The sequence below is a fragment of the Filicampus tigris genome, chromosome 10 (genome assembly GCF_054856515.1).
Source record: "Filicampus tigris isolate MCC_2025a chromosome 10, RoL_Ftig_1.0, whole genome shotgun sequence".
NCBI classification, from domain to species: Eukaryota; Metazoa; Chordata; class Actinopteri; order Syngnathiformes; family Syngnathidae; genus Filicampus; species Filicampus tigris.
In genome coordinates this window covers 2655351-2680372 of record NC_141226.1, presented here as the reverse complement: position 1 = coordinate 2680372, position 25022 = coordinate 2655351, and the positions used below count along the sequence as shown (strand labels likewise).

The 25022-nt window shown below is 42.7% G+C and overlaps 1 protein-coding gene across 1 annotated transcript; it reads left to right on the top strand.

Moving 5' to 3' along the window:
• Positions 1–407: 407 nt before the first annotated feature.
• On the top strand, positions 408–17800 carry LOC147140389 (uncharacterized). The gene is made up of 2 exons (XM_086043136.1): positions 408–1617; positions 17266–17800. Exons 1-2 carry the CDS (start codon positions 408–410, stop codon positions 17607–17609), a joined length of 1554 nt encoding a protein of 517 aa, XP_085899262.1. The 3' UTR covers positions 17610–17800.
• The last annotated feature ends 7222 nt before the right edge of the window (positions 17801–25022 follow it).

Below are 25022 nucleotides of genomic sequence, written 5' to 3'. Positions count from 1 at the left end.
TTACTATTACTCTACCTCATACCTTTTTCATATAGTTGATAGTCGTAACTTGCGTAGCAATGGACACACAAACTGAGGTATTCTTGCTGCTGCTGGTGGCTATTTTTTGCGCGATCGTGTGCGGCTACTTGGCTCGGAGCCGCACCTCCATTGTTTACAGCCGGAATCAGCTGTTAGCACTCCGTGCTAACCCTGCGCCGGCTCCCGGGGCGAGACCCGATATCCCCCGTGAGCTGAGGAGGAAGAGACAGGGATCTCGTGCGGGGGTTAAACGCCGGGAAAGGAGGAGACGATACTATCCCGTCCTCTCGTCTGTTATCATGGGGAATGTTAGATCGCTCCCCAACAAGATGGACGAGCTAGCGGCGCTTACCCGGCATGAGAGGGACTTCCGGGAGGCTAGCCTGATGCTATTCACGGAATTGTGGCTAACAGCGCTAACGCCGAACGCGGTCGTAGAATTGGACGGCTTCCAAATCATACGCGCGGACAGGACGCTGGAGAGTGGAAAGAGGAAAGGAGGAGGGCTGGCTGTGTTTGTGAACGATAGATGGTGTAATCCTGGGCACATCACGATTAAGGAGCAGCTTTGCAGCAGGGATATTGAGCTGCTAGCTGTTGGCATGAGGCCATTCTGCATCCTGCGAGAGTTTAGTCATGTGATCGCGGTGACCGTCTATGTCCCACCAGCTGCCAGAGGCGACACAGCCTGTGATGTCTTGACTGCAGCAGTGAGCAGGCTACAAACACAGCACCCAAATGCCCTGGTACTCATCTCTGGTGACTTCAATCATGGCTCCCCTTCCTCCTCTCTGCCTTCATTCACACAGTATGTCACCTGCCACACCAGAGACAATAAAACACTGGACCTTTTCTATGCCAACACCAAGGAGGCATACACATCACTGCCCCTGCCCCCACTGGGCAAAGCTCATCACAACTTGGAGAAGGCAAATAAGACAATCTCTGACCTAAGAAGGGATATTCGTCGTCTCTCAGAGGAGCTCCATGAGAAGGAATCGGTCATCTCTTGCTTCGCGACCCGTTTCCCCGAACTCTCCGCGGTGGTCTTGAGGAGGCGCGCTCGTGAAATCCTGTCGGCGACAATGACGGCTGAGGCGGCTGGCCTCTCGGACACGGCGAAGTGGGATCCAATTGCCTGCCCGGGGCCATCCTGCTCGACACCGCTGCAGAGTGACACCTGGGTCAAGGTGGTGTCCCGCGGCCGGAGGGCCGGGGAGCCACCCCACCGCCCCCAACTGGTCCTGGGGAATCGGTTCGCCGCCCTGGCGAGTGAGTCTCCTGTTCCCATCACTGCACTACAGCAGTCGGAGAAACCGACTGCTGCGTCCGACGCTGGGGCTGTGCTCCCAGGGGCTCCCTTGGATTCCCCGCCACCCACGGCGACGACCTCGGCCGGGAACCCCATGTTGGGCGGGTCCGCCGGTGACACGGCCGTCCACTCACGCGTCGGGCTGCTCCGGGACGCGGTGTCCCGGTACAAGGGTGGTCGTCATCACCAGCATCATCGGCGACACTCATCGGTGTCATCCACCGTCTTCACTCGGCCTCGGCGGAGCCATCCTGGACAGTGGGGTCGTGAATCTTCCGCCGGTGGTGAGTCCCTTGGCGTTCCCTCCTTACGTCACCCACCGACCACCGTTATAATTGGCGACAGCACCATTAGACGTACTCACTATCCCGGCTGCGTCACCCGCTGTTTTCCCGGAGCGAAAGTCATGGACATAGTTAACATCCTGCCGGGTGTTCTTGACTCTCTGCCATCATCCATTACCCGGCTCATCGTTCACGTTGGGACAAACGAGACAATACGCCGACAGTCTGAGCAGACGAAGAGAGACTTTCACGCCCTCTTTGCCTTGTTAAGAACCTACGGTCTGTCGGTCTGGGTGAGTGGCATTTTGCCGGCATTGTCTCGCGGAGCCGAGCGCTTCAGCCGCCTTTTAAGCTTGAACACGTGGCTCCTACGCACCTGTGGCCACCTTGACTTTGCTTTTATTGACAATTTTAACCTATTCTTGAATCGCCCGTCTTTTTATCAGCCGGATGGTGTTCATCCGAACTCTCTTGGTAGCAAGATTTTAGCCGCTAACATCCACCATGTTGTAACCAATTCCACTCCCAGCTGACTCTTGTTTACCAATCATATTTCTTCTTCTACTCATAAACGCTGCAATGACAATGTCACTACCATCACTTACAGGCCAATACCAGCTGCTCACAGTACCACCACCCTCACTAGCTCCCCCTGCAGGCCCTCATTATCATTACCACTATCGGACAATTTTCCCATTGAAACCATCACCGGCAGACGCTTCCCTTGCACACACAAACAACGTGGTTTTAACAGTGGTAATCTGGTATATGTTAATACTACTCATTCGTACCACCATGAGCGCACGTCCAGCACAATAATTAATCTGGCCGTGCTGAACGTGCGCTCCCTTTTAAACAAAACTTTTATCATAAACGACCTGATTTTAGACAATAATTTACATGGTATACTTTTGTCTGAGACATGGCTTGGTACAGATGCTCCAGTTGCTCTCAACGAGGCTTGCCCACCGAATTTTAACTTTTTATTTTCTACAAGGGATGGCAAAAGAGGAGGCGGGACTGCATCAATTTTTATTAATACTCTTTTATCAAAGGAGATCATTTTTAGCAGCTATTTATCGTTTGAACACCATGCCTTTGTTTTTAGCAGTCCCCCTATTCTCTGCATTACCGTCTATAGACCTCCCCATCATTCCACTTCTTTTATTACAGAATTTTCAGAATTCTTATCCATTTTATATTCCAGTTATAACAGGATATTAATAACTGGCGATTTTAATATACACATGGACAACATCTCGGACCCACTATCCAGAGATTTTTCAAACCTTTTAAACTGCTTGGATTTTAAACAGCACGTCTTGCAGCCAACTCACAACAGAGGACACACCCTGGATTTGGTTATAACCTATGGCTTGTCTGCTGGTGTGTCCTCTGTTGTTGACTTGGCAGTGTCAGACCACTACTGTGTCTATTTTAACATCGCCAGTTTTAACCATCTAGCAGTCCCGGTCAGAACAGTGAAGAAACGCTACCTATCTTCTGAGGTGGCTGAAAATTTTATCGAGATCTTAAAAAACACTCCTGCTGACATTTTACCTGCACCCTGTGATCTTATTGTTGACAATTTTAACCTACATCTTAAATCATCATTAGATTCAGTAGCTCCACTTTTAATTAAAACAACAAAAACAAAGACTGTACCCCCGTGGAGAAACAATGCTATCAAAATATCAAAGAGAAAATGCAGGAGTGCAGAGAGGAGGTGGAGAAAAAGTAAACTTACAGTACACTATGAAATTTTATGCGAACAACTGAAATCCTACAATAAAACAGTAAAACTGGCAAGATCTTCCTATTTCTCAAACCTCATTACAGTCAATAAAAACAACCCCAGGGTTCTCTTCTCCACCTTTGAACTTTTAACTAGTTCTGATTTTAATAAGTCCCCACAGAGACCAACAGATGCTCTCTGTGAGGACTTTGCAGACCACTTCAGAAGTAAAATCGATGACATAAGATCCAGTCTTTTAGCCCGTCAAAACACAAGTTTTAATAAACCCGGACAATCATATTTACATGAGGAAACACTGGAAAGTTTTGCCCTGGTTGATGCAAGGACACTTGTTCGAGTTTTCTCCCAGGTAAACCCAACAACCTGCCTTTTGGATCCAATTCCCACATTTCTTTTTAAGACATTTTATGGATTTTTTGAAGAACAAATTTTAAATATAGTCAATTGCTCTCTTCAGACAGGCGTCTTCCCCGCTGCCTTTAAAACGGCGGTGGTGAAGCCCCTTCTGAAGAAGAGCGGTTCTGACCCGAGCGTTTTTAATAACTACAGACCCGTATCCAACTTACCGTTTTTAAGTAAGATTTTAGAAAAACTGGTTTTCATCCAGTTGAATCATTTTTTAAATACAAATAATATTTTGGAGAAATATCAATCTGGTTTTAGGATGAACCACAGTACGGAGACTGCTCTTTTAAGGATCTTAAATGATATTAGGTGCACTGCAGACGTGAGAAAACTCACAGTCTTGGTGCTACTGGATCTAAGCGCTGCTTTTGATACAGTAGATCACCAAATTTTATTAAATAGACTTAAAAATCTAGTGGGCATCTCTGGTACTGTTTTTGACTGGTTTTATTCCTATCTCACAGACCGATATTTCTTTGTAAGTATGGATACTTGTTCCTCTAAAACTCATGAAATTAAATGTGGGGTTCCTCAAGGTTCGATTTTAGGCCCCCTACTTTTTAATCTTTATATGCTTCCCCTCGGGGATGTCATCAGGGGACACGGCATCAGCTTTCACAGCTATGCTGATGACACGCAGCTGTATATTGCCGTGTCTCCTGATGACACAGGACCCATTGATACCCTTTTAAATTGCATTTTAGATATCAAGTCATGGATGGCAGATAATTTCCTTCAGCTCAATCAGGACAAGACTGAGGTTTTAGTTATCGGTCCCGAAGGTCAGAGAGAGAAGCTTTTACCAAAACTACACATTTTTAATCCCTCACACTGTGTGAAGAACCTTGGCGTCATTTTTGACTCTGAGCTCAGTTTTATTCCTCATATTAAAAATGTAACCAAGATTGGTTTTTATCACCTTAAGAATATCGCCAGAGTCCGCCCGTTTCTCTCTCAGGCTAACACGGAAGTGCTGATGCATGCCTTTTTTACCTGTCGTTTAGATTACTGTAATGCCCTGCTCTCTGGCCTCCCGAAAAAGAGCATTTCACCACTGCAACTACTGCAGAATTCAGCCGCTCGGGTGCTGACGAGAACCGGAGGGCGGGAGCACATTACGCCAGTTTTGAAATTGCTGCATTGGCTCCCTGTGTGTTTCAGGATCGATTTTAAAGTACTTTTATTAGTTTATAAATGTGTTAATGGTCTTGGGCCATCTTATTTATCTGATTTGCTTTTATCATACCAGCCCTCGCGGATCCTGAGGTCCTCTGGCGCCGGCCTTTTATTTATTCCAAGGGTGAGGACCAAAATGCATGGCGAGGCTGCATTCAGCCGTTTTGGTCCTCACCTTTGGAATAGCCTGCCAGAGGATGTCAGGTCTGCAGAGACTGTTGATATTTTTAAGAGGAAGCTCAAGACACACCTTTTTAGTTTGGCTTTCAACAACTTTTAAATAATTTATCTTTTCTTTTGATTGAAGATAATTCTATGTTTTGCTTTGAATGTTTTAAAGCACTTTGAGTTGCATTTTTATGTATGAAAAGTGCTATATAAATAAAATGTGATTGATTGATTGATTGACAACCTGGTGGCTCTCCAGTCTGTGTATAAACCTCTGGTCCGCAGGCATACACATGTTACTGAGTATATTTACATAGGTTTGATCCTGAATGTTTGCCGTCAATGTTATACATTAATGGCTACATTACGCCGCCGTCCCTGTGTGACCTATATCTTTGCTGCTGTAACACTGAAAATTTCCCCACTGTGGGATCAATAAAGGCATTCTTATCTTATCTTATCTTATCTTATCTTAGTCTACTTGGAACCTGGCAAATTGGCACTTCTTGAGATTAAGGTTCAGTCCTGCTTTAGAAACTCGTTCAATCACAGCTTGTAAAGAGTCCAAATGTTCCTCCTCGGTGTCACTTGCGATAAACACATCGTCGATGTAGACTGTGACTGGTAATCCATCCAAAATACGGCTGATTGAAATACGTTTGGGGAGTTCTTGTATCCCTGCGGCAGTCTCTGCCACATGTATGCCTTCCCTTTATGTGTAAATGCAGTCTTCCCTTTCGATGCTTTGGCAAGCCTCAAGGAGAAAACTGCATTGGCTAGGTCAATACATGATTTGTATTTTCTCACTCTTAATGTTTTCAAGGATTCTTGGGGGTTTATGAGACTCGCTCGATTAGCCACCGTCCGGCGGTTAAGAGCTTTAAAATTAATTACCGTTCTCCAGCCTCCTACTGCCGCTTCAGGCTTTTTCACAGCTTGAATCGGACTATTTGTTATAGGATTAGGCTCTTCACGAATTATATCAAGCACCAAAAGTTATTTTACTATCATCTTCATCTCGGTCACTGATCCTGGGTTAAGGGTTAGGGATCGTATGCATATAGTCAGGTCCAAGATTCCCACAATCATTCTTAAAATGAGCCACTAAAGCGCTGTCCAATATTTTGGCCAACTTTACCCTTCCTTTCCTTCTGGGGACAGGTCACTCTTCTGAACCTGCTGCACCTTCACAGCCGGTACATCCACGGGCTTGTACCACTCCCGCTCTGGTGATATCTTGGTTGGGCCTATTTGAACTATTTTTGACTTCAGTTGCTCCCATCTTTTCTTTGCTGATGGGCGTTGCATTTTGGTTTGTTCAAATCCTCACTTCTGCACTTCTGCTGCTGTGTCTACTAAATAGGGTACTCCTTCCAACGTAGTGTAGAGATTGTCTCCTTTTCGATAGACTCCTTGCAGGATGACCCGCGCCTTTTCTTCCATTACGGACTGGGCTCTTCTGATGTCGCAGCCTTGCGAGCCTTATGAAGAGCCTTCTTTTCTGCTGACGTCATCGTGTCATATTCGTCTTTGGGCACATAGCCTCCAGGGCATCTTTCATAGACCTCTTGAGCCGTTTCGTTGGGTTTGATGGGGTTGTCGATGATATATTGTAGCCATAATTTTTTGGCAGCTTCTCCTCCTGGAGCATATTTAATCATGGGCCGTATCTCGAATATATATGCCTTGACAGTTTCTTTATGGCTTTTAGGGTCAACCAGCTCCTTTAAAGCCTTGAATTCTTGCATGTTTCTTTCTGGGTTGCCTGGCATTGACACGGTGCCAGGTCCAAATGCAGTTGTCCCCAGCTGAGTTGGATACTGTGAGGGCTGGTAAACAGAGTGGCCGGGAGCTACTATTGTTGTTGTTCCAATGCCATCTAGATCCAAGTCGTCATTAGCCTTCAACTCAGTCTGAGCATTTAGGAGTTTTCTAAGCAAACAGTCGTACATTACTGTCACGAAGCCTTCCCTGAAATTCTTTGTCAAGTCCGTGTATCCCACCAAGGTATGGTAGGTAGGGGTCTGTAGAATATTCAATGCTTCTCCATAGGTCATCTTCACGTTAGGACTGCGTCATCATCCAGCTTCTCCAGTCAGGCCTCTGAGTATGGATAATTCTTCTGTCCGGCTTCTGGTATGAAAGCCTTCCTTCCGTCTCTCGTCTCCATGTACCCCAGCTGTAGGTCCCTGGCCAGTCTCTGCGAAGCTTGATGGATGTTGAGCACTGGTTGTTGTTTCTTGGTTCCTTTGCTTTGCGCCTCTTACTACTTTAGGGCGTCGATCATCCGGATCAGTAGGGACTGCGTCCGATAGTATCGAGACCAGGTCGTCTTCTCCGGGGCCTTCCCCAGGGTCAGTCCTAGGGGATGTTACGAACTCCCGGTTTCTCACATCTGGCTCACTCTCCTCCCCGCTATCACCTTTGGGAACTGGCAGGGCTGCCTCGTGTCCTGACGGGTCTCCCTAAATCCGTGGTGATGATCTTCGATTTTCGTGTGGTCTGTTCACGGGTGTCATGGTGGGCAAGTCCCGGTAAGAGTCACTTCCCGTATTAGGAGTGGATGTAGTGGGACTGAATGTCACAAGAGGCGCCCTCAGGCTCCCGATCTTTTTCTGTTTCCCTCGCGAGGGTGAGGTCCTTCTCAGGGTCCCTTTGCTTGGTCCTGCTGGTTCATCTCCCACTTCCATTCCCGTCGCAGGCGACTCAGGGCTGTGCATCATGTCACCCGCTTCTGCTCGTAGTGTCGGCACGGAAAAGGGCTCACTGGGCAAGATTGGTTGAGGTACAACTCTCGGCTTGGTTTTGGGTTGCTGTTGGATTTGCAGGTGGGTCTGGGATATCTGCAGCGTCTGAGTCAACAGGCCCTCCATAGCTGTATTTATCTTTTCTTCTCTTTGTTCTTTTGATATTACTACTGCAAATACGGCCCCATGTAATGAAATTACTGGTGTCGATATTTGCAGTCTGAATGCTCCGACAGCCACTGTTTCAGACACTTTCAATAACATTTTTCCAGATATTATTCCATTTACATCTATCACAATCCTCAACACTCCTTTTTCTTTTGCCCGGTCTATGCCGCTTTCTAAAGCTTTTGTCGTTTCTCCCAAGTACTGTGTGTGTTCGTTGGTTGCTGTCCATTTCTCTATGACTTTCCACCGCTGGTTGTCACGACTCGGGCTCCTTCATTCCAACCCGAGTCTCTCTTGTCTTGCTTCTTGTAGTTCTCTTACATATTCTTATCCCGCAAACAACATTAAGTTTGCTCTGAACTTTTTGCTATGTGGTCTATACTTTTCTTCTGTGAGCACTACTAGGGCATCCCCTACTATTTTCCAAGGGTCCCCTACGCAGTGGCACATTATCCCATTCCCGACATTTCATTTCTTGGTTGTTTCTTTTGGTAAAGGCAGTAGAGGTCCTGTTCTCATCAGGGGACTCATTTGTTGGAGAATAATCTGCCCTTTTTTTTGCTTGTCGTGGCTTTCCACCAACGTTAATTCCATATCGTCATCAGCTTCTTCATCTTCACTGACTGTGATGATGGCTTGTTCTCTTTTACTTTCCACAAGGGCTTTTACTCTTTCCACTTGTGGTTGAATCTCGTAGTACTGCGGTGCTGCCTTTGTTTTTTGGTCTATCAGCTCGCATTCTATTTCTGATATGCTTGCTAACATCTTCACCATCGGATCCCACGTGTGGTCCATACTGCTGAGTTCCACCACATTGTACGTTCTTAACATTTGCATCCACTATTCCATCCATTGTTCCATTTCTCTTCTGGATTGACCCATTTTAGGATGATTCACTATTATTGTCATCAAGCCTGTTTCTTCAGGCCTTTCCATACAAAAGAGGCCATTTCTTTCTTTTCTACGGCCCCTGGGATGATATTGCTTTATTATTAGATCCGGCCTGCAGCAAGCCGGTGTGGGTAGCAGATGTGATTGGGTCCTTCGCGCCTGCCGATTACGTCATGCTTTAAAATATATTATAGCGTCTTCCAAGAACACAGATGTAGTGTAATTATCACATTTTTATTAGTCCAATCGGCTACTGTGGGCCGCAGCCGACGCAATACAGTACGACAACCGTTCAGTCAAAAAAGAGCAATGGCTCTCCTGTTTGTCCTCCGCTACTCTCGTTCGCATGCCCTCCCATCCAGCGAGCCGCACGATGCATTCCTTAACCTGGGAAACAACATAACTTGGCAAGACACAAATTTGACTATAACCCAATTCGTTACGCTATTTCTGTAATATATTTCATTGCATCTATCTTTGCCACCCCCTGGCTGGCTGTTGTTATAACGTACATTACCGCTACTTTTGCGAGGATCAGAATCGGATTGTGGTGAAAAGTTATTTGGACTAAAACACACTTGATTAAGAAGTACTTCATGTTAGAAATCTCACGTTTTATTATTAGTAATTGTTGGCATTTGATAAATTCATTGAGTTTCGATGTAGTACTGATATGTCCCACACTGTGAGCAGGCATTGAATGCTCCTCGAGCGCTAAGTGTTGATAGCTAGAGACATGGTTTCTTTTCTTTTTTCCTCCTTCGACAAAGCTAGTTAGTAGTTTGTTCGTGCCAGCAAACTCAGTAGTTGCAGATTTCCCATGTTTCACCATGTTTGTTGTGTGTAAATGTTAAAAGGTGACTTTAATCATTTAGGGTCGTGTCAGGTAACTCCTGTACATAATAGCCTATATTCTCGTGAGTGATGTCACGTTGATGAACACTAGTTAATTATTTCGGCTAGTATGCTAACTATTCTAGTGATGAAACGTGTGAATGTGTATTGTATGCATTGTTTGGCTTTTTAATTGCTTAATACAATTCTGTATTAAGCCAAACAAAGAAGTGAATTGCAATGTTTAGGCATATTGTTAACTAATGGATATGCATTGGATGTTGTTGCTAGGTTATTCTTTGTGTTGTTGCAGACCACAATAAATAGACGTGTCAAGTGGAATACAGGCCTGTGTTTTCTGACAGAACATTCATACCTTGCCACTCTAAAAATGAGTCAGCTGGAGACTTCATACCAATCATACGATCCTCTCCGTTTTACTTCACATTATGTACAGTTCATACAATCTTGCAGACCGAGTCAACCAGAAATTTGTTTCCAGTTTAGCAGGAGAAACGCAAACTGAAGTGACGTACGAGCTGCCTCACAAAAGTTGCAGTAATGTACTTTATTTTATTTTTTATTTAGTAACTCCGAAGATAAAAACACAACAGCTAGGGGGTGACAAACAGAGGCAAAGAAGTATATTACAGAAATATAAAGCGTGACATCATCAGCAGGTGTGAAGGACCCAATCCAATCTGGACATTTTTTAAAATTTCAATGAACATTCTATCAGTCCGGCCCTTGGCTTGTCGCAAATTTTTTTCTTTGGCCCTCCGTCCATTTGACTTTGACACCCCTGGCTTAGGCCCTCTCCATAGGTTACAAGTCTTACTGGCAAATTGTGTTATCCTAGAGGTTGGTGTGCAAATCCTCCCATCCTCGGTCCTTCTCGTGAGGGACCCGGGAGGACATCTGCATCTTCCATACTAGTAGCCATTTTTCTCTAGCTATTAGAAATTGTAACTTGCATGTTCTGTAACCCGCTTTGCTATACTGTAGTGTATTCGTAAACCCGCTTTGCTGTTGTTTGGCGTGTTCGTGAGCCCGCCTTGCGTGGTTGTAGTTGTAGGAGTTGAGCTGCTTAATTCCGAAACCTTCCATTGCGCTTTTGGTTAGGGATGTACTGCAGCTCCTGGTATCCTGGTTGCTACCTCACACACAGGATGATCACCTCGAGCGTGTAATTCTGTCTTTGATGGTTGATCTCCTGTTCTAAACAGTGGGATGCTCCCTTTGATAGGGGGCAATGGGACTTCTTGATACACAAGTCGTTACTCCAATGGTTGTATCTTGTGTAGCTTTTACTCTGGTTTTGTCCTTGCAGCAGGTCAAATAGGCCCAGATGAATCCAGGGTAGGTTAAAATTCCGATGTTGAAATTGAAATCAAAATTATTCCAACGTTCCGGAAAGATCATCAAGGCTTTTGCCTCAAACTTGTAAAATCAAATTAATCCAACAAAAACAGGAGTAATTCAGAATGGGTTATAATCCAGTTTTGGGAAGAAAAATCAAAATAAATCCAACACTTGAGGTAAAAGAAAAACAGTCCAAAAAGGGTGCTTCTTCCTTGTAGTTGTTTCTCACAAAAGTACTCCAAATTTGGTCAAAAAGGTAAAAAGGGTAAAAAAATAATTTTAGGGAACTAGGGGTTGGAGAGGAAAATGGGAAGAAGGGAACGCCTAGGTTGGCGATTAGGGAAAAAGGACGGTAAATGTTTAAGGGAACGCCGCAATACGACAAAAGGGAATAGGGAAAATGAGCTAAAGTTGGAAATCTAATATAAGCCACAAAAACTATCGGTAAACGCGCCCAAAATGGAAAACCGAAATAATGCAAAGTGTAGTTTATCATTAAAATGGTTTAAATAGTTTGCTTCCAAATTGTCTTAAACAATTTGATAGCTGCTTCCTCTGCAACTTTCTTGCTCAGTTGTTCTGTTGTTTTAATGTCCCACTCAAAGACTCTACTTCTTGCCACCCAAGGGATGACACAATCCCGAGACACAGCCCCCTTTCGTATAGCGCACCTCGCAGCTCGCTCTGCAAGGAACACTACCATTACCTTCACCGCCGACCAGAGCAGCAGGTCGCGGCTCAGGCCCATTCACTCTAGAATGGTCTTTTCACGCTCACACTAGAGCGTGAAACAACTTAGAGTGACTGGTCGCTGTTTCTCTGACACAAAATAGTACTATCTTTCTGCGACGAGTCCGCTCTAGACTTTAACAAGAAGTTATTTTCCAGGAAACGCTATTCCTCAAAGAGACTATTTTTGTGCCAGCTCATGGTCATCTGACATGACTACTTATCAGCGAGTACCGTTTTACAGGTTTTCGTGCCCAACACTTGATAAAACGCCTACCCGGGTTCTTGTAGGGCTCTGATCGATTCCCGATTTTACATAGTAAATCGATAAAGCCCCACACTGGGCGCCACATGGCAGATTCCGCTTACCCGAGGGACCATCAGGAAAGGTTCCTATACTGACTCTCCGTTTAAATGGTCAAAACTCTCCTTTTCCCTCGCCCGCTCTAACGCAGTCACGCGAGGGGACGGGAGCTCTTTAAGTCGGTGTCGAGATAGATTCGCCTAGGTGTCTAACTGCCCCTGTTATAGAAAGCCAATCCGATTTTAATTCATTTATGTCTCCTTTAAGAGTAACTACCTGGAATAAAAGAGAATAAAACGAACACTTTCTTTTCACAGCAGCTCCATCCCTTGAATCGTTGCATTTGTTATTAACCTTGGAAATTTTAGGTGTCCTTGTTAGAACCCCACGGATTCATTAATTTGTTAAGCCGGAGTAACTATTAGTTTTCGATTATGACACAATGCCCCGGTGGTGAGGGGGTAACTGTACTTCCACTTAAGAAGGTTGAATGGATATAAATAATAATGGGTACATAAGAATGAGAAAGATCGATAAAATTTAAGTTTTAATGAAAGTAGTAATAATTCAAACAATGATCATCAATCAGTAATCATTCCATCTTTACATGGAATACAATCAGTAATCAGATAAATCACGCGTTGGAATTGTTACAGAAAAGTCCCAACAAAATCAAGTCATCAAAAGTTACAATCTTTGATAGGCAGTAAAATTGTAATAAACAATAAAATTGTAAGTGGTAAATAGTAATGGTAAAATGGGTAAATGCTAATTTAGTTGAACCTTATGGTCATCAGTCTCAAAAATACACCAGTCTAATTATTGACAAGAATTTGGGAAAACAAAGAAATAAAGACATTCGACTGGCTCAATCTATCTGCGCAATAGTGTGTCTCTTCCAGAGAATTATCTTATCATCACTATAATTCAGAGATGTCCAAAAAGAAGAAGAAAAATAATCCTTTCGGCTGAGCAAAAGTTGCAAAGTGGAAAAAAGACTACATTTTTCTTCCTCCGTCAGAGACGTCTACACTCACTCCTGTACCACACGCCTGATGGTTGAGAAACAGTAATGTCGCTTAGCGACACTAGCTTTTATAACCTCGTCTCACAAGCAATGAGTTCATGGAACATTCAGTAAATGTGGAAAGTCGCAGACAAATGGAAAGTCCCTTGTGGTTGGGACTTTTCAGCCAGTCAGCATCTGTTTGCTTAATGTTTTTGCAATACTACGGCAACATGTGTTTTTACTGCCGAGAAAAGGCGTTGTCTTTCTCGAGCTGCTGGCCATCTGTTTCCTGTTTACGGCTAAAGAACATCTTGTTCTGCTTTTCCCTAGAAATCATAGCATCATTGCCGAGAAAGGGTGTTTTTCCCCTTTTGAGTTGCTGGCCATCTGTTTCCCGTCAAGGCCTTGCAACAAAGAACATTTTGTTCTGATTCAACAGTTCACCAAGTTAGACTTTTACAAAATACATTTCACTTTCTTTTGCTCAAGCAATATAACATAATAAAAGAATGTTGTAATATTGATAACATCAATAATACATTCTTTTCCATAAGTGCTGCATTGAACTTGACTTGGTATCTAATTATATTCTGGTTAAGGCCTGACCTGCTCTGGCGAACTCTGGTGTCCAAATTTGGAATTGCAGTCTTAAACCAATTGTAATTCCTTTCCTTCCTAGGGCTTAGCCCATTACATCTAAGCAATTGTACCATCATTTCACCTGATGTGGCGCACGCCATCCCACAAGTGCACTACATGTGCTAATTATGCTTGAGTGTACCGTATTTTCACAACTATAAGGCGCACTTCAGTCTAACATTTTCTCCAAAATGGAGGGTGCGCCTTACAATGCGGTGCGGCTTATGTGTGCACCGAGTTCTGAGACTGTTATGTGACTTTGTTGAGTGCTGCGTTTGACTGACTGGGAGCATTTGCCGCCAACACGCTGGTTATATAGAGAGTGAGTGAGGGAGTTAAAGGGAGAAGGGTGGGCGTGACAGAGGACGCTAAAGGCATGCCCCAGTAGGTATATAGTGCCGGTATATGCATTCATTGTGCATAACAACATTGAAAATGGCACCCACGAAGAGAAACACCTACAAAGCACAGTTCAAACTCCAAGCTATTAGAGAGAGAGAGAGAGAGAGAGACAGAGAGCGAGAGAGAGCAAAAACGCTTGCAGAAGAAATGAAAATTGAACATTGCTTTGGCCCAACTCGGTCGGCATTTATTCGAACAAGCATCTTATCAACGTCAACAACCTGTTACACATTTGGCTTCCACTCTCTCAACAGTGCGTGATTGCCCCCTATTAGCATAACTGATAACAACAACATATAACATTGTCACACATCCCAACAAGGACCACCGTGGCGCAGCAACCTCTGGCAGATTACAAGGAAAAACTGGCCATCTTCCGCTGCTACTGTAGTAAAAAGATTGCCGACAAACGCATCCAGGCCAACCACATCACCAACATGGACGAGGTGCCGCTCACTTATGGCATCCCGGTGAACGACACTGTGGGACCAGCACGGTAGTGATACCACAACGGGACACGAGAAGTCGGCTTTTACTGTTGTGCTTGTTTGCCATGGTAATGGACAGAAACTGCCACCTCTGGTGATTTTTAAGCGGAAGACGCTGCCTAAAGAAAGGTTTCCGGCCGGAATCATCATCATGGCCAATCAAAAGGGCTGGGTGGACGAGGAGAAAAAGGAGAGAGTGGCTGACTGCTGATGATTCTCCCCAAATACTGTATTTATTTCTACCTCATACCTAATCGCTTCACTGTATAAATGCCCTGACATGCTGGACCACATTTACTTCCGCAAACACGTGAGTGACGTCGTCTCGCATGCAGGTCACTTTCGTGACGCATGTGTTCATACAGCAGGCAAGAGAGAGGTCACATTTAAAATGTAATATGACCGCTTACACAAAAAAATCGGATTAAAAAAAAATCTGAATTGAGCATTAAGACCTGCGGTGTGAACCTAGCCAAAGAGACCGGATGTTTTTTTCCACACGTCACCGTCGCTGTTAATCTGTGACTGCATGCGTGCCCATCTCACAGCCGCTGTGAAAAACCAAGTGAAGCAAATGAACTCCGAGCTTGCCATTATTCCCGGAGTCTTAACAAAGGAACTCCAACCACTGGACATCGGTGTAAATAGTGCGTTCAAAGTTAAGTTGCGCGCGGCGTCGGAGTGATGGATGACAGACGGCGAACACAGCTTCACAAAGACTGGGAGGCAGCGCCGGACAATTTGTAAATGGATTGTGGATGCTTGGGCTAAAGTGTCTGCTTGCACTGCAAGTGCAAGCTTTTGCAAAAGCTGGCATCGTTTCTGAGGACCCGCAGGGCAACGAGACTGACTCGGACAATGACGAAAGCGTACCTGGCGTGTTTAATGGAGAGCTTGCCCAGCTGTTTGTTTCGGACACCGAAGATGAGGACTTTGATGGATTTGTGGATGATAGTTAATCACTGACAAATACGTGAGTACATTGTTAAATGTTTCAATAAAAAACAACCAAACTCAGTTTTGCTCCTGCTGCTTTTTTAAAAACATACGTTAGCATGCTTGCTAGCATATGTCTTAGCTTGCATGCATGCTACCGTGTGTTTTAAGCAATTGTATGTTTTACCATGCCTGCGCCCAATAATACGGTGCGCCTTATGTTTGTGTTAAATACAGAAATAGCACCCGTAACTGAGACTGCGCCTTTTAGTACAATGCACCTATTGGTCGTGAAAATACGGTAGTTGTTTGTTACATCAGTGCAATACTATTAAAATAAGTCCGCTGATAGTGTAGTGGTACACACGCCCGAGTTGTGTGCGGGCAGCGTGGGATCGATTCCCGCTCAGTGACAGTGTCTATGTGTGCCCTGCGACTGGCTGGCGACCAGTCCGGGGTGTAGTCTGCCTTCGCCCGTTGACGGCTGGGATAGACTCCAGCAACTCCCCGCGACCCTGTATAGGATAAGCGGTTTGGAAAATGACATGACATGACTATTAAAATATATTTTTATTCATAGAAGTGATTGAAAAATGCACTGTTGATTTTTAAAAAGTATAGTGTTTGAACCTTCCCATTTGTTGGATATTCTAGTTGTTAAAATTGATGAAAAGCATAAATATGCGTGCGGATCTGTTTGTCAATGTTGAAAAATGAGTTGAGCATCTCGGTTAGGGTTAAGAAGGAGGCCTACATTTGATGGTTAGCCCCGAGGACAATGGGTAGATAAAGGCGGCCCTGCCAGTGGGATGTATATTAAGCGTAACCTTCTGAGCTTCTGTCATAAGCCAGAACACAACTACTTCACCTTGCAGTGAATTTTGTATGTTTTGTACATTGATAGTTTTAAATTATAATTCTCTGGAAGGTATGGCCTGGCCAAATTACATTCTACCTGGGTATATGAACAAAACAGTCAAGGAAAGAAAGAAAGAATGAAAATACTTGGAAGTTTTCCAAATGGGTTTTCAGAATTGTGGCCATCAACCATAATGATGCAATCAGAAAAACACAACTGACAACAGAGTGAATACATCTTTGATCGTAGAAATGCTTTCATCTATTGTGCCCCTATTGTGTGGTTCGGACAAAATTGCTCTTTGCTTTCTCAACCAAAACTTTTTAATATCTTTTGCAGACCCAAAACAGCTGACCTTTATGTCGCTGTTGTTTGTATTCATGTAGTGTTGAAAAAACTGCTGTTCTTATAAAATGTTCCTTTCTGCCTTGCATCTTCATACATACAATATGAATAAAATACAAAATATTTATTTATGGGGTTTATTTGTGACTAGTAATAAATGTGTTGATGACCAGGATACACAACAGTTTGAACAAGTTCAAATTATTTGCTAAGATGATCTCCTTAACATAGTGCAGGACCGAGCAAATAAGTTGTCTGGGGTTTTATGCCCTTGGCATGGTCACCTGGCTCAAAGACCACTTATGATGAAAAAAACCCCATACTATTATTCTTTTAATTGTTTATACTGTATATGAGGTGTATATTATGTGCATGTTCAGTATAAAAAGCAAACAAAAATTCCATCCATCCATTCTCTCCCGCTTATCAGGTCAGGTTGTGGGGCAGCAGCTTCAGCAGGGAAGGCCAGACTTCCCTCTCCCGAGCCACTTCTTCTATCTCTTCCCAAGGCGTTCCCAGGCCAGCCATGCTAGCGTGTCCTGGGTCATCCCCAGGGCCATCTGCTGGTGGAACATGCCCAGAATACCTCACCTGAGAGGCAAGAGGCATCATAACCTGCGGGACCCACCTCATCAACGGCTCGACTCCCGGAGTCCCTCCCGGATGACCAAGCTTCTCATCCGATCTCTAAGGGCGAGCATGGACACCCTGCGGAGGAAACCGCAGGGTATCTGTATCTGGAATTTCATTCTTTCAGTCCCGACCTACATATAAAACAAACCAAAATTTTGGACAGCATTTTAATCACAGAGGACCTTCTCTAGAACCAGGCTCGATGGTGAGCACCTGGTGCCCCTTTTTTTCAAATGTGTCACCCCCGTCCTCCGCCCCAAAAATGGGCATCCGTCCGGGATGGAGGGACGGACCGTTCCGCCCCCGGAACAGACTGCCCAGCTTTGCATACATACACAGGTACTACTCAGAAAATTAGAATATCCTGAAAAGGTTGTTTTTTCTGCAATTCATCTTAAAAGGTAAGTTTGACGTATTACATAAATAAATCAAGACCCTTTTGGATTACTTGCCTGTTTAGAATTTGACACTTTGAACCTACAAAACTGAAGCTTTGCAGATTATTCACAAAGCACAAACACCAAAACTCAGAAAATTTTGTTTTTGGGTTTGTGGTTTTAATAAGCAAAGTTACAGCAAGGCACTGCTTGACATATGTCAATTTGCATGTAATAGCTCAATAAAATCTCCTGGAGGACCCCATGAGGAAACACTGGAGCTAAAAGCTAAAAAAAAAACAAAAACAAAAACAAAAAAAAAACAGCATACAATGAAGATAAAAGAGTAAATAAATAAAACAGGAAAAGAAAAAAAAGATAAGCTAAGAACCATACATCAATACGATTGGATAAAAATAGTCCAAAAGAGTAAGAGCAATTGTTTAAAAGCCAGACTAAAAAGGTATGTCTTGATAAGTGAATAAATGACTTGGGCAATTATGCTATTAAACAAAGTCACAATGGTTGAAATCGAATACTGTATGCCTAAGGAGCTAAAACAATGTATTGAGTAAATTATTTGTGCTTTCTACACCTTGGCAACCAGTCCACAGTGTACCCTGCCTCTCGCCTGAAGTCAGCACCCCCGCGAACCTCAAATAAGACTGAACAGCAAACATTAGTAGCATGATCCCATGTTATAATGTTCAAAGAAACACCGCATAAGTATTCAACCTTAATAATATATTTTCATCACGCTTCTGATGAAACATCAATTTACAACTGGTTGAGTGGTAACTTTGTCGTAGTCTGAGGGGGCCTGTATCACTTTTACTGGCACTAGGCAACTTTGAGGAGGAAACCACAAACCCTGCCACACAAAAAATTACAAATGTGCTGACTGCTTTACGGCATATGTCACTTAATCCTTTCCTCATTCGTTACAAAAACAAAACAATATTATGTTATATTGTTTGGACACAATTAAATTTACTACATCATCGCTATTCATCCTAAACATAGCCACTGGAAACAGAAAAGCAATTCAGTCCAACTGCAGGCGAGTGAGAGCTCAGGAATTCACGACGTGCTGTGCCGCTGGCGCTCATCTGAAATGCGATTGACTTCACTCAAAACACTAACTCTTCTGTCCACATGGCACCGCCATAATCAATGAAAACTTAAGGTTACATAGTGTTGCTTTAATTAATGAAATTTAAAATTTACCACTTTTATAAATGGTAATAATCTCTCCCTCTCCTCCTGTCTCATCAAGTCAGGCTGTAGAGGTTAGCTGTCAAGGAGAGAGAAGAGCGTCTTCATATACAGTCCAGAAAGAGAAAGAAGTGACTTTGGGCTTTTTTCTGTGTTAGAAGTCGCCTCAGTGAGTCACTCGCCTAAAATACTTGGAACAGTTTTTTAGACTGGATTCCCTTCAGGATGCAATCCGCTTATTTTTATCTAGGCTTGAGACAGGTAGTAGCTGGGAATTGGCACATAGTGCAAATCTTTGCCAAACTGATCAGACGTCATGTAAACGGTGAACCGGAATGTTTTCAGGCTGTGCTGTCTGCATGTTCTGTCTTGATGTAAATGCACAGTGATGTTGTCGTTTACCCACCTGCTTACAAAGAGAACAAATAAAACTCGGGTCCGTTTCAGGAAGCAGGTTCATCAAAAACTGAGTCTAATCCTGAACTCTGGGTTGACCTACTATGAGCTAGGGAATTCTGATTTTTCCGGGTCCAGAACAGCTGATTTCAGTCAGACTACTCAACTCAAAGACAGCATGAATGGAGCCCCGATTTGACAAATCACCATGGCAACGAGGGCGGGGCATGGGGAACATTTCTGTTTGGGTCAATATATGCGGAAGTTTCAAGTCCTTTGCAATCATAATAATTTAACAGAGGAAAACTGCTTGCTACCGCTTATTCATTTATTTCATTTAGGTGCAGTCTTGCAGGGGGAAAGCGCACTTAACAGCTGATGATATAAGATAAGATGATATATAAAAACATTGTTCAAACCGTTAATTAAGACCTCGGCATAATTCCATGGGGGTACACTGAAAAAAATGATGGTTGAATTGAGTAGTCATAGTTATATTTCGTCAGGTGGTTGCACAAAATAAAAGAATCTGGAGCCAGATGATTTTTTTAAGTAGATGTATAGTTTAAGACAAAACATTGAATAAATTCAACAGAAACTTATTTCAGTGTATGTAGATGATGGACTGTCTCGTGAAATGGTACCGCTCGAAACGATAATTTTCTGGAAATGCTAAAACCACTGCGCGGTCTGATCTCCCATATAATTCTCTGCGTAATAATGCTGCACCTTCACCCACGTACGGGATCATTATCATAAGGACATCTCATGTTTGTCTCCACTTCCACTGAAAAAATGGTGTGTTGAATTTACTCACTTTTATTTTGTCAAGTGGTTGCACAAAATAAAATCAACTGCATCCAGATACATTTAGGAAATGTATAGTCTACTTAAAAAAATATCTTAAAGAGACAATTGAATGAGCTTAACATTGGCACTTATAGAAATAGCTTTGCATGTAAAAATTACATCAGTACTAAAATAATTGACATAAAATGTGATCTCATCATGATCACCTCTACAAAATAAAAAATACTGTGGCGATCGCTTCTCCACTTACACAGGCATGAATGTGCACACAAACCCTGACTGGATATATTTCAGACATTTAGCTACACTAAACCCATGTCATCTCAGGAGACAGACGGCGACTGGCAGCGGGCAAGCAATCAGGCAAACATGGATCTTTATTTGCCCCCTTTCCCTCCCCGGCTAACAGTAGAATAACGGCACGGCTAATAGCAACAACTAGCTTCAGTGTCATGATGTGGCAAGATACAGGAAGGGGAGGACCCAAATGCGAGAAGGGCGAGGCATGAGGACTGGTTAAGATGTTTTAATGAAAACTAAATGAAACACAATAGACCGGATATTGAGGCTTGGTGTGGTTACGGGGCTTGGCTTGTGGCAGTGACGAGGCTTGACTTGGTGACAGGACAACAGGTTCCACCGACAGCACGACAACACCATAGACTACGACAACTAGGACAACAGCGAATACACGACAATGACCCGACAAGGACTGAACAAAAACTAGCAACTTAAATACAAGCACACTGACGAGACAACGAGAAACACCTGGACAAGAGATACAAGGTAGGACAGAGCTGATTGGCCAACATTAAGGAGTGGAAGGCACACAGGTGGACACAATCATGACGAGACAGACACAGAACACTGAGCAAAACATGAAACATAATAGATGGGATTCCAGAGGCACCAGGAGAAACGTGGACAACAACAGAAGAAAAAGGTCAAGAAAGTATTGACTGAAAAGCTTATGTTGCTACAAGAAGTAGTGATAGAGAGAGCGCATCGCATTGGGAAACCGTGAGGGGAAAGGCCGAGGCCTGTGGTAATAAAACTACTTAAATTCAAGGAAAGCACAACCATTCTCCAACAAGACAAGCATCTCAAAGGTACGAAGATCTATATAAATGAAGACTATACAGAGGCTGTCAGAGGGAGGCAGAAGGAGCTGATGCCCGAGCTGAGAGCGGCCAGAGAGAGAGGCGACATCGCTTACCTCCGGCAGGACAAACTGATCATCCAACCCAGCACCAGCACACCAAAACCACTCAATGGAAACTAACAACGGTACTGTTTAAGGACTGCACTCGTCACGTGGTGGATAATATGGTAGAATGTATTACAGTAGAAATATCTTTGGAAAAAAAGAAAAATGTGTATGTAAGTTGCATCTATAGAACACCAGGTTCGAATATTGATGCATTTAAAAACTGGATGGAGGAAGTCTACACAGAAACAAACAAAAAAAAAACAGCGGTCATCTGTGTTTACTATAATATTGATCTTCTCAATCCAAACCAACATAAAATGACAGAAGAGTTTATTCACACAGGATATATCGCCTCAGCCTTTATCCTAGTATTACTAGGCCCAGCAGAATCACTACCCATTGTGCAACACTAATAGATAATATTTTTACGAATATCATGGAGAACAATTTGGTGAGTGGACTACTGATAAATGACATTAGTGACCACTTACCAATATTTATAATTTATGACTGCAAATGTAGCAAAAACAACCATGTCATGTCATGTCATCTTCCAAACCGCTTATCCTTTATAGGGTCGCGGGGAGTTGCTGGAGCCTATCCCAGCCGTCAATGGGCGAAGGCAGACTACACCCCGAACTGGTCGCCAGCCAGTCGCAGGGCACACATAGACACTGTCACTGAGCGGGAATCGATCCCACGCTGCCCGCACACAACTCAGGCGTGTGTACCACTACACTATCAGCGGACCTCGCAAAAAACAACCAAAATAGTAAATTACAACACAGACGAATAAGGACTGAAAAGGCTATGAAAGCACTTAAAAATGATTTACCCGAAAGAGAATTGGAATACGGTATACAAAGAAAAATGTATTGATAAAGCTTATGATGAATTTCTCAATAAGCTTGAGAAAAATGGCTGTTCTGGTTAAATGAAGGCTATTATTGGTTTCATATGATATTGACTGCCCAATCAAAGAATATAAAATAAAATCAAAGCATAATGACAATCAGTGGATAACAAAAGGGCTAATAAATGCTTGCAAAAAGAAAAACACTCTATACAGGGAATTTATCAAATACAAAACTAAAGAAACAGAAAACAAATATAAGAAATATAAAAACAAGTTAAGCAGTATTTTGAAATAAAGATAATAATATGTAAAAAAGAATATTATACCAAATTATTAGAAAATAATAAATATAATATTTAAGGAATCTGGAATCTTTTAAATAATGTAATTAGAAATGGTCACAGAAAGGACAACTACCCACCTTATTTCATAGAAAATGAAATAAACATTAACAATATGGACGAGGTTGTGAATAAATTCAACAGATTTTTCTGTCAGCGTTGGACCAAACCTGGCAAAAAAAAAATACACAATCATGACACAGCAAACAATACTTACACAGACTTAATTGAAAGAAATCCATGTTCAATGTTTCTTTAACCCGTTGAAGAAAAAGAGGTGATTGATATTGTTAATGGTTGTATGGAAAAAACGTCTACCGACTGTGACGAAATTGACATTTAAGACAGTGAAAAAGGTCATTCCGGGACTCTCCAAACCACTTACTTAAATTACGAATATATCATTTCAAACAGGGCTATTTCCAAGTGAAATGAAAACTGCAAAAATCATTCCCATCTACAAAACTGGTGACAAGCACAATTTTACAAACTATAGGCCCATCTCCTTCCTTCCACAATTCTCCAAAATTCTCGAAAAACTCTTCAATAATAGACTAGATAAATTCATCGAAAAACACAAACTACTCTCTGACAGTCAATATGGATTTAGAGCAAACCGGTCAACTGCATTTGCCTTAGCAGAATTTATTGAAGAAATCACTGATTCAATCGACAAAAAGAAACACATATTAGGACTGTTTGTTGATCTACAGAAAACATTTGACACCATGGACCACATATGTCAAAGTCAAGTATTTTTTATTTAGTAACTCTAAGTAATATAAAAACACAACAGCCAGGGGGGTGACAAACATAGACGCAAAGAAATATACTACAGTTATATAAAGCGTGACATCATCAGCAGGCGCGAAGGAAGATAGGCAGCAGTTTGTTGGGTACATTTCAATCGAAACGTTTGGACATCGTGTGTGGTGTACCCTAGGGGTCAGTGTTAGGACCAAAATTATTTATATTATATATTAATACTGTATGTAAAGTCTCCCACTTACTGAAATTTGTTTTGTTTGCAAATGATACCAATATTCTGGTTTCTGGTGAAAAAATGCAAAATATTCTGGACATAATCACATCAGAGTTCCAAAAAGTTCGAATATGGCTTGACAAAAACAAGTTATCAATAAACCTAAACAAGACCAAACTGACGGTGTTTGGAAATGTCAAAGCAAACAACCAAGTTAAAGTACAAATTGAAGGTGTAAACATAGAGACAGTGAAGGAGACAAAATTCCTTGGGGTAATTATTGACCGGAAAATTTGTTGGAAGCCTCACATTAAATATATAAAATCTAAACTTTCAAAAAGTATTTCTATCCTGTCTGAAGTAAAACATTTTCTCAACCAAAAATTCTTGCACATTCTTTACAACTCACTAGCTTTACCATATTTAAACTATTGTTCAGAGGTCTGAGGAAACACATACAAGAATTCAATGCAGCCTCTTTTTATACTGCAAAAAAGAGCTATGAGAGCAATCCACAACGTCAGTTATCTGCACCACACAAATCCACTTTTTCCATGCTCTAAAAGTTTAACATTGTTTGATCTTATAGAATATAAAACTATACAACTAATCTACAAAGAAAAACATAATTTACTGCCGGGTAATATTCAAAATATGTTTTCAGAAAGAGATGGTGGCTATAATCTCAGGGGAACACAATTTAAAGACAAAGTACTCACGCACGAAGTTTTTCACGAATACGGATCTACAAAAAGGCCTAACATACACCAGTTCAAAACAAAATATAAAATTTTAGAGAAATATAAAGATGAAGAGAGCGGCACGGTAATCGACTGGTTAGCACGTCCGCCTTACAGTTCAGAGGTCGTGGGTTCGATCCCGGTTCCGGCCTCCCTGTGTGGAGTTTGCATGTTCTCCCCGTGCCTGCGTGGGTTTTCTCCAGGTTCTCCGGTTTCCTCCCACATTCCAAAAACATGCACAGTAGGTTGCACTCTAAATTGCCCCTCGATGTGATCATGAGTGCGGATGTTTGTTTGTCTCTGTGTGCCCTGCGATTGGCTGGTAACCAATTAAGGGTGACCCCGCCTACTGCCCGGAGACTGCTGGGATAGGCTCCAGCACGCCTGCGACCCTTGTGAGGATAAGCAGTATAGATAATCAATCAATCACATTTTATTTATATAGCACTTTTCATACATAAAAATGCAACTCAAAGTGCTTTAAAACATTCAAAGCAAAACATAGAATTATCTTCAATCAAAAGAAAAGATAAATTATTTAAAAGTTGTTGAAAGCCAAACTAAAAAGGTGTGTCTTGAGCTTCCTCTTAAAAATATCAACAGTCTCTGCAGACCTGACATCCTCTG